The sequence below is a fragment of the Colobus angolensis genome, unplaced genomic scaffold, assembly GCF_000951035.1.
Source record: "Colobus angolensis palliatus isolate OR3802 unplaced genomic scaffold, Cang.pa_1.0 Scaffold497, whole genome shotgun sequence".
NCBI classification, from domain to species: Eukaryota; Metazoa; Chordata; class Mammalia; order Primates; family Cercopithecidae; genus Colobus; species Colobus angolensis.
The window spans coordinates 993,443-1,012,532 of NW_012118454.1; the positions used below are offsets into that span (position 1 = coordinate 993,443).

Consider the following 19,090-nt stretch of genomic DNA (forward strand, 5'->3'; position numbering starts at 1 on the left):
TTCCTATTCGGCCATCTTGCTCCGCCCCCCCAATTTTTTTAAAATTTTTATTGCTTACTGGTGCCTCCTTTCTCCTCTGCCAGTCATTCCAAACTCATCACATTCTGGTTGAACCTTCCGCTCATATAAATGCACATTCTCTTCCTCAGGCTGTGATGCTCATATTCATGTACCTATCCTTTCTGTATAAAGAACTACTTTCAGCTACCTGTCAACCGATAGCCTGCTAACATGTTATCTAGTGATAGCTTGAAGTATATTTGACATTTTCTAGGATACTCTTAAAGATGATAAAGATCTTGAAACATAAATTAATCATTTCCAATAGTGAAATTTTAGTTATTAATATCACAATTCCCAAGAAATGTTTGAGAGCAGAAAACTGGTCACTTAGAATTTCCAGAATTCATTAATCATAACCTAGCAGTCAAGAGAGTGAATGCATATACTACCTTGCAATCTATACATCATCTAATATTATTCTAAAGTCAGTGTTTATGTGAACCTAAAATATTACAAATCTAGAAGTTCTTCCACAACTCTTTCCCAACACATTGGTAATTACTGGTACTCCCTGGTAATTACTGCTATTACAAAGTTGTCTTGCTTCTACAACAAATATGTGTCAGGAGAAGAAAAATAAGTGACCTTTACTAGATTAAAGATTATCTACAGCTACATTTCTCTAAATTTCGGTCTAGATAAAAATGAGAAAATATGTTTTAATTGTACAGTATTGTTAAAACCTATGAATTTGAATGTTTGTGATTCATTGCCAGTTAACTGAAAGGAGTTGTTCTGGACATTTATCCTTCTCCTTAGTATCATCCAAAATGAATATTTTCACACAATGGAGAACCACTTCCCACACTAAGAAACTGTCACACTCACAAAGCTAGTTGATCTCCCAAGCATTACTGCTAGGTACTGTTAGGTAGTTATAGTTCTTGGATTCTAAATTTAAAAGCACATTTTACCACAATCCAGATTCTACTGTTTTAATCTCAGCTATGATGCAGAATATTGAGGAAGGAAAAAATTTCATTATTTCGTAGATTCTGTGAAAGAATCAGTGAATTAACTTGACAAGCAAATTCTATCTTATGTAAATATGCTCTTTAAACTTTCAATTTCAGAGTTCACAAAGCACTTTCATATGAATTTTCCATTTGATTATCATTCACATTTTTTAAATATGAGAAAAATGTCTGAAAATGACTTGCACAAGATACTCCTGACTCTCATTTCAGAATTCTGAATTCCCCCTGTTCTCAACTCACATCTCCACACACACACAAAAAAGAGCAAATTGAAATAATAGATTATTGTAAATATTCCCACCTATAAACAATCTCAATGGGAAATCCTTTCTGATTCCACTACTCCTGACTTAGACAGGACTGTATCAAAATAGCTACCATTATCTGGAGCCCTGAGAACAGTCTCCAGAATCCTTACTCAATGTCTACTTTCACTTTAAAATGTAATAAGAAAAAGAATTTAGCTGTCTTAAAAAAAATGGTCTAAATGGCAGACTTAACTCAAAATAGCCACCAGAATTATATAACCAACCAAATGTATTTCCTTTTCACACTAAGACAAGACTCATCTGATACAAAATCTAAATTGCACAGATCAGCAAGACAGAAAGAGAAGTCAAAGCAGGTCTTTCTCAGCCATTACCTGGTGCAATTGAAGGGCTCTAATTTTATTTACTCTTGGGCTTTCATAATACAGTTATAATGCCTCATAAGTTGACTTTCTGTGACAACTGATGATATACTTGAAAAAGCATGTCTATATTTAAATCAGTCATTCTTTTGAAATAATGCAGGCATAATCTTGTTTTCCAAAGTATTTTAAATTAGTAAGAACACCTTTGACATTGAATCAGACTAAAGTAAAAGACTGGTTTATTAGAAACTGATAGTAAAAAAGCATCTATTTTCAATTTTTCATTAGATAAGTATATTTAACATTTTCATCAGAGAGTAATTTCACTTAGTTATTTGTAACAATAAAATATTATTGGATGTCACTGTACCTACCCTTTTCCAATGTCTATCATGTATCACGACACCTTTCTTGTTTGTAGATAGGTGCACTATATACAAGACCAACTAAAGTGATTCGTTCAACTGAGATAATTACTAGGATAATTAAAGTAATACATGCTTATTATAAAACACTCTGGCAATTAAACCAGACTTCAAGTTTAAACCAGAAGCACATCACAAATTGTGTCTCCAACTTTCACAAACCAGTATTAGCAACTTTCACTCTAATAGCACATGAATGAGTCTAAAATAGCAGTAGCCATAATATATATGGTATCTGCATGCACAATGAAAGGAAAAACTAAGACATCTATTTGGAAATTGGATAAATGTAAGGCTAAATGTCCTTTGTCCTAAATTAACCTGATTCATCTGCTGCTTCAGTTCTTCAGTTGGTATATTTTGGGGAGAAGTAATGCATAATAAGGGCCAGGCACACTGGCTCATGCTTGTAATCTAAGTGTTTTGGGAGGCTGAGGTGGGAGGATAGCTTGAGGCCAGGAGTTCCAGACCAGGCAGGGCAATATAGCAAACCCTGTCTGTACAAAATAAATTTTTTTTTAATTAGCCAAGAGTGGTGGCATGCACCTGTAATACCAATTGTGTGGGAAGATCCCTTGAGCTTAGGAGTTCAAGGTTGCAGTGAGCTATAATGCCACCACTGCCCTTTAGCTTGGGCAAAAGAGCAAGACCCTATCTCTAAAAAAAGAGTAAGGCATAACAGTACTTATAATTCTTTCAATATTTGACAAGGTAATAAGCACAATAAAGGGATAATAATTAAACCCTTTTTGAGATTTTTATATTCTAAATTCATAGAAACATTCATAATATAACTTAAATTTCTATAAACTTTTTAGTTTCAAAGTGTATGTTCAACAATAACATCTCATTTGAACCTTAGATTCTATGAAATTGAACAAAAAATCACCATTATCCCCATACTGTCAATGACGAAGTTGATTAATTTTTCCATGATTTCTAAATTCCCTTGGAATATTTCCCAGACTTTGCCACTTGGAAGGGCATATAGTTTCAAACTTAGATATGAAAGTGGCCATATTTAGTGTGCTTTTCCTAGAACCTCTCTTCTACTCCTTAGCACACACTCATATATAATATCTTTCTCTTGGTTTTGTTGTTTACACCACAAATGCTTGTAATACTGGATTCAAGGCATTGTTGTTTTATTTATTGGTTTGTTTAATTACATGTTTTATTTTCCTACTGAATTGAAATTCCTTTAAGGGAATAACTGAAATCATTTAGCAAGTATTTTAGAGCCCGATTATTTCCCCAACACTATGCTAAGAGCTGAAGATGCAGGAAAGTCGTGATACCTGCCCTTTTGGAATCTAATACATAGTTGTAAAGGCACAGATTTAGAGAGATTACAAAAGTGATGAATGTTACAAAGCAGAAGCACAAGGAGCTATTTCAGATCCATTATAGATGGAACTAATTGTATCTGAAAGATTAGTTGATTCTACCTGAAGGAAGCAATGCTTAAAAAAAAAATGAGATGGATAATCTGAAACTGTTGAAAGGAATGAAGTTCTAGAAAACATGGACACATATTTTCATGAACATGAAACAAAGGATTTGAAATGTAGTATTTGGCAAACTAAAGAGGTTCAACATAGTTAAAGAATAATGAAATAAAGTTTCTCAGGTTGAGAGAGTTTGGCCAGAAACAAATTTCAAAGGGCCTTGAATATTGCATTGTATGTTGAGAGTAATGAAACATTACAGAAATATTTTCAGCAGGTGGGTAATATTGTAATAGTTACTCTTCAAAACTACCACTTTTGAGTTCCTGAGAAGGCAAGCAAGGGTCAATTTTAAAATACAGTTATAAATTGAGAATAGAAATCCAAATGACAGACAAGTTGGCTTGGACTAGGATGGTGATAAGGGGATCAAGTGAAGAAGTTACAGGATTCCAACTACACTCAGGAAGTAGTAGAATCAGTAGGACTTGCTTATTTCTTAGAAATTAAAAGAGAAGGAGAAGAATACTTTTTAGATTTCTGACTTGAGCAACAGGAAATTAGGGAAAAGGAGAAGATTTAAAGAAAAAATGAACCTACTGAGCTTGAGGAGCTCATGAGACATCTTTGTAGGATGTCACTGAGTCATGTGGACACTGAGGCAACTAGGTATATATAATTTAGAAACTTGGATATCTATCTGATTATTATCAACATATAGCCATGGAATTATACAAAAACTTGCAAAACAAGACAACAGATTGGGACAAGGATCAGGCATTAAGAAAGCTGAATGTTTTAATCTTAAAATGGGAAGCATGAACATTTCAAATCGGATCTTATATTCTGATATTTAACAGAGATTTCCATGTCAAAAGCACTGAGATGATACAGATCTGCCATGGGGCACTGACCAAAGAACATGCATAAAATTAAGCTTAACCTCTAACATATGTATATATACATCATGCACACCCTGTTAAAACTTTTTGTTGTCTTCGGGCCGGGTGCAGAGGCTCACGCCTGCAATCCCAGCATTTGGGGAAGCCAAGGTGGGTGGATCACCCAAAGTCAGGAGTTCAAGACCAGCCTGGCCAACATGGTGAAACCCTGTCTTTACTAAAAATACAAAAATTAGCCAGGCATGTTGGCTGCACCTGTAATCCCAGCTACTCAGGAGGCTGAGACAGGAGAATCACTTGAACTTAGGAGGCGGAGGTTGCATGAGCCTAGATGGAACCAACTACCCGCTAGCCTGGGTGACACAGCAGTTGCCTTGACTTAACATTTCATTTCCACATAGAACTCATTACACTGTATGTTAAAACTTCAGCATATCTGTTAAGCTATCACATTAAAAAGTACATAATACTGAAAACAATTATCTCACAATACTAATAATTGTTTAGAGAAGAAACTTAAAACTCTGTTTAATTGGAGAAGAAAGTATAGTTAGAAATCATTTTACATATGTGAATATCCACAGTCATCTCTTTTTTTTTCAAGAAATGAACTAGCCAAGCAAACAGATGATTCTAGGAGAGTGTAAATGAATAATTTCAAAGAAAACAGTTTGGCATTTTAGAAGATAGAACCTTAAAGTAACAACCAATAGAGGACACCTAGTGGTCTTTAGCAGAATCAATATTTGCTTGCAGAACATATCAGGCAATTCATACACATGCAATAATGTTGGTGTTAGTAGATGTGCTAATTTCAGAAAGATGTCATCATAAATATTATATTTATAAATATTACAGAAATACCCGTTTAAATATTTCAGATAACTTTCATATGCTTCATTTCATTTGAACTTCACAACTGTTTGATTGTTTGTGGGCAATCAAAATCACATAAGTCACTTTATGTGATTTTTCCCTAGATTACATAGAAAATAATGTCAAAGTTGAAATATACACTAATTTCTGTTATAAAATTCATTCCATACGATCATAAAAATGGAAACTTCCAATATAATTCATATTTAAAATTATAAAACACTGCAAATAGACTTCATAGAAGGCCTTGTCATATTTCATTAACTGATACTAACATTTTTCGACAGCAAGAGTACTTGGTAAAGATAAAAAGTACTGGGTTTGACACTGACTACATATAAAAAAATGCAAGGAAATGATAAAACTGTTTTCTAGCTAGTGTTGTTAGCTCTATCCACAGTGGCCTCCAATCTCCTTCATTCTGTAGCACGCTAAAATGTAAATCTCCTGCCTAAAATGCATCAATGGCACCTTTTGAGTAAGCCCATCATTAGCACAAATTCTGGTCTACATCTCCAAACTCAGTCTGGGAATCTGCATCTACTGCACTAGGCTGCTTGTATCTCGCATCTTCTGGAATGCACTCATCTGCCTGGCCCACTTGTTCAGCCTGGTAATCTATACCCTAGATTCAAAATTCAGTTCAGTATGTTTGAAGGCCTCATCTTATGCAAAAGCAATTGTGTTGTTCACTCCCTTATTTGTGCCACTACTTCCCACACCATCTGTGATTATTTGCTCACATCTGCTTTTCTTACAATATTGGCATCAGTCTTCTATCCTTAGTTGAAGCATCTCCACATACAGATTACTCAGTAAATGCTTGGGAGTGAAGAACGGACACTCTCTTATTATTACTTAACGAATTTAGAACATGGGAGATTGCCAGTATTTAGTGGATAAGCATGCTCTGATTATTTATTGTGTTTATAACCCTGCACTAATATACAAAAAGATTCAAGAGCAAAATTTGACACTGATTGTTCCCTATGATGTCTATGTCTGGCAGAAGGAAAGGAAAATATTTGTAATAAAGCATTAGTAACCAAATTATCATGAACAAATACATGTAGAGCCAGTAGAAATTTTCATTGCAAAGGTATTGACTGTCACAGTAGAGTGCATCAATGCAGAATACTTTCTGGAAATGAGTTGAAGTCTGATTTTTTTCTTTTTTTTTTTTTTTTGACGGAGTTTCGCTCTCGTCACCCACACTGGACTGCAATGGCACAATCGTAGCTCACTGCAACCTCCGCCTCCTGGGTTCAAGCTGTTCTCCTGCCTCAGCCTCCCGAGAAGATGGGATTACAGGCGCCCACCACCATGCCCGGCTAATTTTTATATGTGTGTGTGTGTGTGTGTGTGTGTGTGTGTGTGTGTGTGTGTGTGTGCGTGTATACATATTTTTTTTTAGTAGAGACAGGGTTTCACCATGTTGGCCAGGCTGGTCTCAAACTCCTGACCTCAGGTGATCCACTGCACCCGGCCTTAAGTCTGATTTTTAAAGGAGTGATAGAAAAAAAGAAAAAAAAAAAAGGCTTTCCAAATCAGAGATGTAGCAGGAATAAAATTATAGAAGCAGAAAGAATCATTTCCTGCAAGCAGCACTGTAAAACTGGAACACAAACAAACAGGAAAGAGTTGGGTGCAAATATGAAGTGACAATGGTAAGACCAGGGAAGAATGTGCTGGAGAGCTCTGAAGGCACAGAAAGGAAACACAGATTTGATGTGATAAGCAATATGGAGGTTCTCTAAGTTCTAGTACAGGGCAGGTTTGGGAAAATTCTGCTGTTTGTTTATGGCAAGTCTTAGAATCCTATGTGTTTTTTAAAATATAAAAGTAGAATATGTATTGTATAATTATAGATAGGCAATTTATAGTAAGAATTAGTTTCTACTCTACACCAATTTGAATGCTAAAATTAACCAAAGACAGAAACTGTAATCTGCATTAACTCCCTATGGAATAAATTTCCTTATCACTGCTCTGTTGGTATACATAATTTGTATATAAAACTATCTCTAAGCCAGTATAAAAATCTAATATTGGTTTCAAGACAAGCATTGAAATGTTCAAGACACATTATTCATCTGAAATTGCTATAGATATGTAAGATCAAAACCATAGGCCTTCTTTCCTGTCCCAAAATGTATTTAATTAATTGTATTATGTCCCAGTTCTATACAAGGGAGATTGGGGAGATGGGAAATGATGAATAGAAAGTAAAATCTTATAGCTATATATTCCAAAGCCATAGTTATTATATAATGATGCATTTCCCACTTTTTAAAATTAAGAAGAATTTATGCTTTATCTATGACATTAAGTCTTACAAAGAGATAATCATCACAGAGTAGCATTTCTATTTGCAATTAATATTTCCTAAACTTCTAAAAAATTTCGAAGGTCATCTCCTGTTGATAAAATGACTGAGATCAGCAGCTGTAAAGGAACTCTTCACCTTCACAAACTGAATAATCTCCCATTCACTAAGCTCTTAATCTACTCTTTATCTCTTCAGTGGCTTGTGATTGTCACATATTCCATTTAATTTCCAGGGATTTCCTCACCGTATGTCTCTTTTAGGAGGATCACACGGAATTTGTTCCCCTTGTTATAGGTTATGAAATAGCAGTCTGGCTTGGATCACTGTCTTATTTATTATATTTAATAATAACAACAATGACAATGCTGATTCAAATAATAGTTTTTTAAACCCAAATGTAAAAATGGGAAAGATTCACCTCAGTTTTCTAGCTACTACATGAAAAGAAATTTCTGGCTTGATTTATCTAAATTGTCTCTGATTTTTACCTCACCTGGCAATATATACAAAGTTTCAGTGTAATGTCACAGAAAGCTATTTTCATATCCCAAATCTATTGATCTTGTAACTGACTCATGAAAACAACTTCCCTCCTCACTTCTTAACACCATGTGCTTCATAAATTAGTTGCTCAAATCAGCTATTTCCTCCTGTATTAACCACTAATTCAGCTTTAGTATTGATAATAACATAAGCACAAAATTTTAAAGCTTCTGTATCTGATTCATAATATTTTTCTAATTTATTTGGCATCAGGGCTTCTTGTTGTTTTTCAGCTGAACTAATTCAATCCAGAAAAAAAAAAAAAAACGTATCGTTGAAGATGGAAGCAGCTTCCTATAGAAGGCAGCAGCTTTCCTCAGGAATGATTCATTTAGAACAGTGGCAGCTTCCAGACTTCACACATTACTTCCCCAAATTTGCTGAATTTAGCATTAGCCAGCTTGGTACTAAAACACTCAGAACCAAAGACATGTGGGTGACTCACATCTTCCTCTGCATTCTTATTGCAAGAGCTCACAGAGCTACTTTTTCTGATTTATTTGTTGTATGTCTACTTGTAAACACATCCTGGTGGCATTTACAAAAATCAGGTAGAGAGATTTCCAGTTTTGGAATCATTCAAATTTCTTGGTGATTATGGTTAGAAACATGTAAGTGATGGAAAGATGAATTTGTATTACATTCTGGATTATGACTCTGTTTCTTCCCTGTTGAACAGGATTACTAACCGGCATTAAACACCCAAGATAATATTGTATGGGGTATCATATAATCAAGAAAACATTCTTCACCTAAATGGACTTATGGTTCATTTATTACCAAGCTCATTTATTTATAAGAAACATGTTGCCAACTCACACCTCTAGCCTGAATGTGCTTGGTTACCAAATGTCTGTAAGTGCATGCTAAATTGCATTTTACAATAATGATAGCAGTGAGCTGGTGTTCCTAAATTTTATCACGACATCTTTAAAACACATCATGTTACACAGATCTAGGTGCCTGTGATTACTGCCAGAAGCCAAAGGACACTGGTGTTAAGGAGTATACTCTTCCATGACCACATGACCTGCCATTTTATGTGATAGGATGCCATCTGTTCATCCTGCTGCCATTCTCTAGTAACTGGGCTAAAACCACAAGATATTAAAAATAGTCACATTGCTACTGTATTTTTAATTGACTGGATATTTATATCAGTGACTTTCCTCTCACAGGATATTTGTTAAAATATTTTTCTGTGGCCTTGTTTCAAGAGGTACTATTCAATCAACTCTGTTGCATTGCATGGCCCACAGTCTTACTTTAGAAAAGTTCCCTATAATTTCTTAGCCAGTCTATAAAATGGTAGAATATTAAGATATTTATAACTAAAGCAGTATATGTCATAGTAAGAACCTATATAGTTTTGCAGTTAAGAGCACTGGCTCATAAGTCTGATTGCCAAGTTTGGAATCCCAGCTCCACTTCTTACTAGTTCTATGAATCTGGACAAGTTACCTTATTGTATTTAATTGTTCTCATCTGTAAAATGATGACAATAATTATATTTACATCATTGTGTTGTTAGGAAGATTCAGTGAGCTAATATATGTAAAGAATCAAACATACTAGTTGACATGTAATAAGCCTTCAATAGATATTGCAATTATTAGCAAGAATCATCTTGGTTTGGTATTAATCTCAAATTAGCATAAAAAAGCTTTGAGAACTGAACATTTCTTCCATTTTAGATGGAATGTGCTATGTAGAGAAAAATTACAAGATGAATCTGATTTCTCAAATGTGCTTCATTTGATTTTAAATATATCCTATATCTATATTTTAAGAATGATCCATTTTTATGCCTTTTTATCAGTGTGTTATGCAGTGTTTTATTATTGCATGTCATTTCCTGAAATCCTGTGAACCAAAATGTAACTATCAAGCACATACAAAAACACTGCTACCGCCTCACAGAAATCAAACAGAACTTCCATTTTATGACATATTTAAAAGCATAATTTATCTTGGAAATGCTAAAAAGTATTTCTGTAAGGGACGAAGCAATAATCTATAGCCAGTATATGACTTCATATGACTCTCATTAGTGTTGGTTTAGGTATTTTACAAGTCTTTCGGACTCTTACGTTTATGAAGACAATAAAATTCAGGTTATAATTAATAGAAAAAGACTTAGGAAGAAAAGGAAGTCAAAATGGTTAATATGCATACTTTGAAGACAGGGATATAAACTCCTTTTCTTGATGATAGTTTAAGTCAGATCTTTGGTAACTCCAGTTGGCTGAGTCCTCTCAGGTCTCACTCACTATCTAACAACAACATATGCCCTATTCAGCAAAATATGGGCCATGATTGGTCAGATTCACACCATTTATTCACTATACTCTTTGTGTTTTCTATGTACTAATGTCCCTCTTGAATATGTTCTTTTTTAGTATTATGAATGAACTAATAGGGAGAAATTATAATAAGTTACTATAGGCAAGGCATAACAATGAGCAAAATTAATACGCTAAAATCAAAGCCATTATATATACAACTTGGAAATAAAGAAACAATCTCTTTTACCCAAGCATGAATTCAATGAAACTTCAATATTAGAGGAGACAAAAACCACACTATCTCATAGAGCTAATGATATGCCAGATTAGCAATCAGACCCTACACATCTTTATCAAAGACGATACCAGGCCGGGCGCGGTGGCTCACGCCTGTAATCCCAGCACTTTGGGAGGCCGAGGCGGGCGGAACACGAGGTCAGGAGATCGAGACCATCCTGGCAAACACAGTGAAACCCCGTCTCTACTAAAAATACAAAAAAAAATTGGCCGGGTGTGGTGGCGGGCGCCTGTAGGAGGCTGAGGCAGGAGAATGGTGTGAACCCGGGCGGCGGCGGGGCTTGCAATGAGCCGAGATCGCGCCACTGCACTCCAGCCTGGGCTACAGAGCGAGACTCCGTTTCAAAAAAACAAAAAAAGACGGTACTTGATGTATTTATATTAGGTTTTAAAAAAACCAAGGTGGGAGAGGGGTTGTATTGATCAGGATAATAATTGTTGATTAAAGTGTATTTATTTTAAAATATAATAAATTGGCATAAAATGATCGCTATTTTTTTCAGTTCATTCAAATCCATTATTTGATCATGTATTTTAGGAATACAATATATCACTTATGCATGGAAAAGAGGAGTCAAATACATTTTTCTACTTGAATTTCATAAAACTCATTACGCATAGCACAGTTGTTCATTGTAAAACAGCCATAATTAACAATTTCCTGATATAGATTTTAAAAAAGAAAAAGATGCATCTTACCTCTTCCCATTGATGTATGTATCTAATTAACCTTGAAAGTCGTAATAAACGCAAGAGACTGAGAATTTTTGTAAACCTCACAATGCGAAGTGCCCTGGCTGTCTTGTAAACTTCTGAATCCATTCCTTTTTCTACAATAAGAAAGATATAATCCACTGGGATGGATGAGATGAAGTCAACCACAAACCAGCTTTTTAAATAATTCATCTTGATCACTTTGGGGTCCAGGATGATTTCAGAACTGTCTTCGTTGACAGTTCCAGTCCTAAAATTCATGATCAGGTCCAGTAGGAAAACTGTATCTGATGCCACATTGAAAATAATCCATGGTGTTGTTGTTTGCTCTGTAAAGAATGTGATTCCAACTGGTATGATGACTAGATTTCCAACCATCATTATAAGCATTATTAAATCCCAATAAAACCTACAACAAATAAAAAAATCAGATTTTAAGATGTAGAAAATAACGAGCCTATCCCCCCATGAAAAATTATTGCTGACATACAGTGAGATCAACAAGTAAAAGAACAAAGAAATGGTTTTATTTTTTTAAACAAAGTAATTCCTTAAATGGCTATATGTTTAAATCTAAGTAAAATTAATATATTCTTAAATCAAGACATTATGATTATGAAATTCTAAAAATTATGTGATAGCAAGCATTATACAAATAAAATCGAGGACATATTTATTTAGTAAAAAGGCAAAAAAGCAACCTGCCTTATAATTAATACAAAATATAGACAGAAACTAGAAAGAAGTATAAGATTAGAAGATATGTAAGAAAGCCTTTGGGAAGGCTCTTTGAAGATGTTTTGAATTATTTTAGATGGTCAATTTACCAATCATAGATTAGAAAAAAAAAAAACAAATAAATAGGATACTCTAACAATTTTAATACTGCAAATTTATCTCAAGGAATACAGATTAGGTTTGCCATGGAATCTAGAATACCCTGGAGTTTTGCAGTACTCCAAATATTTTATGCTTTATTCTTCTTTTGCTTGAAATAAGAAAACTAATTTTGGTCTGATGCTAAGAACCGAACAGGTTCTACTCCATATTTGAAACTAGAATCTACATAAAATTTGCGTTTTTATTACTACTTTATTGAAAAATTACTTTAAATATATTGTCACTACTTTTCCAAAAAAATTCTTTTTTTATTTGTTTGTTTTTGAGACACAGTTTCACTCCTATTGCCCCGGCTGGAGTGCAATGGCACGATCTCAGCTCACTCAAACCTCCGCCTCTCGAGTTCAAGTGATTCTCCTTCTCCCGCTTCAGCCTCCCGAGTAGCTGGCATTACAGGCATGCCACCATGCCCAGCTAAAAAAAATCTTTAACATTTCTAATTTAATTCTGAACATGCCTATGACTACTAGGTACCTTTTGAAATATTCTTTTGAGATAAGAATATTAAAATTGAGAGAAAGCCAGGAACTTCATTCCTGGTTTACATAGCTCAACTAAATTCATTTGGCATAACTATAGTGTTATTTTTATAAGAGTTCTTTCAGTCTGTTGACACTCCTATTAATCAAATATTTATAGTTGTTACAGTGTATACTTGTAAAAATGAAAAAAAAAAACCTAACACAACTGTATAATCATTAAATGTCTCCAGAAACATGAGTTACTTTTTCCTAGTCATAGGTATGTTATTTGAGCAGTTTTGTGTAAACAATATAAACTTCCATGATAAAAAATGTCTGTTCACCAAGATACTTTTGTTTTACATGAATATTCCTACTTAGACTATTTGAGTTACATTTTGGTGAGGTATACATGTGTATAAACCTTTCAAAGTTACTATCATCTATAATTATGAATGACTCCTGAAATAAAAGTTGTAGTTGAAGAAAAAACTATAATAGGCCCTATCTCCCCTGTCTCCAGCCTCAGGATGTTGTAAAGGATAAGTGTTTGTCATTTTGAAGATTTCACCAGTATTTCTGCCAAAACTTGCCTATAATTTTTGAAACAAGTATACAAATACCCATGTCAGTCATACAACATGCACTGGCAGTTTAAACGAAATGGTTTTGTATCTTCTTCTCACAATGGAAATGCAAAATGTACCATTCAACACAATAAGGACAGAGGAGAGATGCAGAGGAGGAGCAATCTTGTAACAGCTATTTCACAAAGAAATGGCATCACTAAACTCTAAAATGAAACTGTGTGTATCCTGAGGATTTTTCACTTCTGGGCACTCCTATCAACTCCCTTCTGTAAGTTTCTCTCTCTGCCCTCCCCTTCAAGGCCGTTGTTCCCCTGGGTGTCACACATAGCCCTTTTATCTTCTATTCTACACATTGCCCTTAAGAAATATTATACACCCATCCATGCCTTTAATAATTAATTTGTAACTGATGACCCCAAAAGCTTTACCGTCAGTCCATTCCTATCTTCTAAGCCTCCTAATCCTCATAATCAGCAGCCTGTTAAATCTCTTTCCTGGCATATCTCACATTCATCTCAAACAGCATGCCTAAGCTCAAACTCATAATCTCCTCTCACACATATATTCCTCATATATACCCTATCTCAGGGAATGGAACAACTATATATGTGATTTGCAAGCCAGAAACCATGGAGCCATCCTAAATAACTCCTGGCCCTAAATCTACTCAAACCCATATCCAATCAACCACCAAGGCTGTTTAGTTCTCACACCTAAATGTATGTTGTATTCATCCATTTGCACTTTATGATTCCCAGTGCAGCTGTCGTCATTCAGAAAGTCTTACCAGCTATTTTATTTAGAGACAAGTCAATTAAATTCTTTTATTTTACATTTTCTAATCTGTTCAATGAAGATTATGGTAGAACCAAATATACAGGGTTTTACAGATTAAATGAAATGATATATGCTAATCCCAGAGCCTAGCATATAATTGTGGCAAACAACGCCAGTGACCTAGTCAGTACCCATTTACCCTTCCTCACTTACCATAAAAAATTCAATTTTGTGGGAAGCACCCAACAATCTAATGAAAAATACTCATTTCTACAGACATCTTTGCATTTCTGTGATTAAGATAGAAGCCTTTTTTTTTGAAGGAAAACTAATATCTCATCCTTCAGAGCAATAGAGATGAAAAGAAAGCACCATTCATTCTTCATTACAGTAATAATGCTTACCACACTATAGCTTTTTGCTAGCAATACTTAATATAGTCTGAAGCCATTAGATACCTCAATACCAGTAGGTTAAACCCTATAATATCCTTTTAAAGTAACATTGACTCTATTTTGCAGACAAAACCACAGGTGCTTTTATATGCTTACATAATATTGTCTTTAGTTAGCAGTTAGCATGGATTCATTCCTTAGGTAACAAAAAAAAAAAAATAAAAAAAAACAATCATCACCTATTCTAGAGGTGCAATACACCTTCTTTAAAAAAAAAATGGGTTCTTAAAAATTGACCTTATGAAAATCTCTTATCTAATTGCCCATGAGTCTTTCTTTCTAGCTCTTTACTCTCAAAATTTGTCTTAGATACCTAAGCTCCTTCTTTTCCTTAACTCTCAGTTTCTATGTATTGCACATTTTATTACCATATCATCTTTCCTATCCCCTCCTTCCATTCTCATTATTTCTCACGTCTGGGCAGAGCCACCTTTCACTTAAAATTCCTCATGAGTCTCCCGTCTATTCTTTCTAATCAAGTCTCACCACTCCCGAAGCAACTTACCTAACAATCAATTTGCTAGGTCAACAACCAGCAATGACTCTCTCAATTAAATGAAAACAACTTAGTCTGTTTGTCAAGGCACTCTGTGATATTGCCCCCTCCTGCCTTTCCAGCCCCCTCTTTTAACAATTGAGGACAAACATCCCATATCTCAGGCAAGAGGGCACTTGCTCATGCTTTGCCCTCATGCCCACCTGGGTACACATACAAGAGATATGATTACTTCCATCCCAGCTATCTTTCTACCTAAAAGCATTCTACTTCTCCCTCAAATCCCATTCTGGCAATGAGTTTCTTAGATATTTGTTTTTTTTTTTAATTATTATTATTATTTTTGTTTTAGTAGACTTTATTTTCAGAATAGTTTTAGGTTCATGGAAAACTTGAGCTGAGTGTACAGAGATTTCTCATATAGCCCCTGCCCCTAGACATGTATAGTCCCTCCCCATTATCAACATCCCTCACCATAAAAAAAAAATTGTTCCAAATGATGAACCTACACTGATACCTCGTTATCACCCAGAGCCCACAGTTTACGTTAGGATTCACTATTGGTGTACATTCTATGGTTTGGGCAAATACATAGTGACATGTATATATATGAGTAGTTTCACTGCCCTAAAAATCACATGTGCTTTTCTTATTCATCCTTCCTTCCCCTCATTTGTTAGTTTTATTTTTGTTTTTTTTTTTTACAACCTCCAGAGGGGCATATATTCTCAACATGCTTCCTAATTTATTTTTTAATTGTATGTGTTTCTTCCATCATTACTGATTTAAGTTATTTAAAATTCAAAATTATTTATTCTCTTCTATTTATTTTCTGCTATAAGACAGATAACATCTAAGACAGCAAATCAAGAATATTTATTAATTGGATTTTTAATGAAACCATACACTTTAATGGGGGATATTTAAAGAAAACCTTTTATAATAAGCCAAAGAGCCATTAACAAAGTAAACAATGATTTCTTAATTTGTTCTGCATATAGATCTGGATTTTACTTATTGAAGGTTTTCATTTTTACAACAGAATACATTAAAATAAATAAAATAGGAAACAAAAAGGTTACAAATATGCTCTTAGGTTAGATATCGAAAGAAAAAGAGTTGTGTATTTGAGACAATTTTACATATCATATAATCTGTCTACTTCTGTTCATCCTGTCCCAGATATTTGTAAAAGAACTTGGTTGGACTTTGAGGGCAGACCAGAGTTAAAATCCTAGCTTCACGAACTGGATGATTTGGAGCAAGATATTTAGCTACCATAAACTTCCATTTTTTCTACTGCCCTTAGAGTTACTCTGTGTGAGGACTACATGCAATAGTGTATGCAAAGTGTAGCATATAGAACCTGTATGAAGAGAAGCCACGACCCAAAAATGATAGCTTCAGAATTCTATCTTACACTGGAATCTCTGTGGTATCCTGAATAAAGTGACAGTTCTCCGCAAAGCCTGACATTAACAATTATAGGACTCTTCACTTATTTCTCCTTCCTTATAATAAATCCCCATCAACTGAAGGGGGTGGAGAAAGAAACTGTTATGTAGAAACTTCCTTTCTCTGAAATACCAGCAAAGCAGAGAGGACACTCACTGGAAAACTAATGATAAGTACAGCAAAGTCATAATCTAGGTAACTATTTTACCTTTTTTACTGGAAATATACAAAATAGGCTAAATAAAATAATATATTATCACTAATAAGTATAATATTAATTACTAATAAAATAATTTTCATAGGCCACTTATTTTTTATGTAGAGTGATACACTCTCTACAGATTTTTAGAAGAAAGAAAGTGGCATTGTAAAGATTAGTCCATGATATTAAATCAAGAAGAATTTCAAATTCAGTCATACATTTTTTTCTCTACTCACATGCAACCCTCTAAGGCTTGTGGTAAGGAGAACTCCTCCTTTTTCCTAACAAGAACTTCCAACTCTTCTTAAGGTTCCCCAGCCCCAGTTGCTTACATTACCTGCTCTACTTGAAACAGCCTGATGTCAGACATTTCTAACCTAAAGTTTTAATGAGATTTAAATAATTGCCATACTTTACTACTACTAAAGGTGCTTGTATTTACAATATTCTCTCTAAATATTGAATGAAAAATGCTTTTCTCCCCTCTCTGTGAAGAAATAAATATTTGTCAGTAAGCAGAATCGAATAAAAAGATTTCCAGTTAACTTCCTGTCATGGTACTAGATTTACAGACGCTCCTATTTATCTACAGTCGAAGTCAAATGATGTCATAAACCTGTCCCATCAACTCACACTTTAGATTCACTTCTAAAAGAAAGAAATAGAATTCCCAAAAGATAAACACTTTTGATAGCTTCTCATGAAATATAGCACTTCTTTGGCTGATACACAGCCATAGTGTGCTGTTTCTGTGAACTGTCATGGGTTTGAAAATTAGTGGTACTCTGGGAGATTAATAAACATCATTAGCTGCAGTAAAACAGTTTGGACCATTGTATTTAGAAGAATGGCCTCTTGATGTCAATTATTTTATAAATATGAAACATGAATTGAGCACATGTTTGTAACAACTTATTTATCAATCTGCATAAATAAATAAGCAAATAAATACCCAGCTGGATTTAATTTTTATAACAACAATAGTCCTCAAAATCACGTCCCAAATTTTATTTAAAACTGATTCAATGTTTAAAATCTAATAGCCTGATGATTGGGTACACATGTTTTGAAAACTAGCATAAAGTACCTTCTCTTAAATGCTAGGTCCTCTTCCCAGTCCTCTTAATACTAAGATTCACACTGGGATAGATATTTTGTAAAAGATAGATATTTAGAAACTTTGCAAAAAAGTTTCATTGGCCAGGTCTGCTATTTGGTCTAATGCCTTGACGTCTCACAACGACAGATTTATTATCCATGGAGGGAGGGAAGGAAATATATTTTAAAAATACAGACAACTCAAACATAGGCAATTTGGAGTGGAAATATGCTAACTTTCTTAACATAGTAAACCCTTGCAAAATGATCCTATTTGAGGGAAAGTTTAGCCTAAGTTATGAATAAAAAAAAGTTAGACTATATTTAAGGGCATTTAGATGCCTTCCAATAAACCAGCAATTTATCCAATCAGAACATGAGATGTGTGGGTGATGCATTGTTTTAGTTACTCATGAAAATGGTTTATCAAATTAAGCTAATGAAATAGAAATTTAAACCTATGAAAGTATTAAGTTGTGTACCAATCCAAGCAAAAGTAAACATGTTTTGTCTATTTCCCCCTTCTCCTGAGACTGTATTTTTTATTGTGTGTTAACCTTTTGTCAATATTAAAAATCTTATATTGCTTCACATACTCTTCTTTGTGGAATTTTACAACTATAGCTGCTCACGTCTCCTACTTGAAACTCTCTCAAATCTTTGATTTCTATGATTCTACATTATAATAATTCCTCACTTATATTTCTGTATTAGCATAAACTCATTTTTCTCAATTCTTACCTGACTCCTACACATTAACAATGCAGGCATTCTACATGACTCAATTCCACCTAACTTCTTCCTTCTATTCACTCTCTCCTTCATGCTCACCAACTTGCACAGGTTTGACTAATATGTTAATATAAATGGTTCTCAAATCTATTGCTGGCTTTAACCTCTATGATGAAGTTAGGCATTGTATAGTTAGTGGCTTCCAAATTTCCCGATAGAACAGTCATCTCACTAGACTTAAATCTAGACTAATTAATCTTCTAGTCTCAAAATAATTCACCTGATATTTTTATTTCTGTTCATTATAGTATAGCCTTTTTTCTTTTATCCATCCACTATGCATAAAACTTCAGAATTGTTCCTGACTCCTCTCTCTGCCCAGCTCTGGCATTCGATTACCTGCCCAGCTCTATATCTCCCCTAATACAAGT

The 19,090-nt window shown here is 34.3% G+C and overlaps 1 protein-coding gene across 1 annotated transcript in view; it reads right to left on the reverse strand.

Moving 5' to 3' along the window:
- HCN1 (hyperpolarization activated cyclic nucleotide gated potassium channel 1) overlaps nt 1–19,090 on the reverse strand; it is a gene marked incomplete at its 5' end in the record, with an annotated part of 444,560 nt that overhangs the window by 381,052 nt on the left and 44,418 nt on the right. Inside the window, one exon of the mRNA XM_011959469.1 lies at nt 11,479–11,902. Coding sequence (XP_011814859.1) covers nt 11,479–11,902 — 424 coding nt within the window. The remainder of the gene's footprint in view (nt 1–11,478; nt 11,903–19,090) is intronic.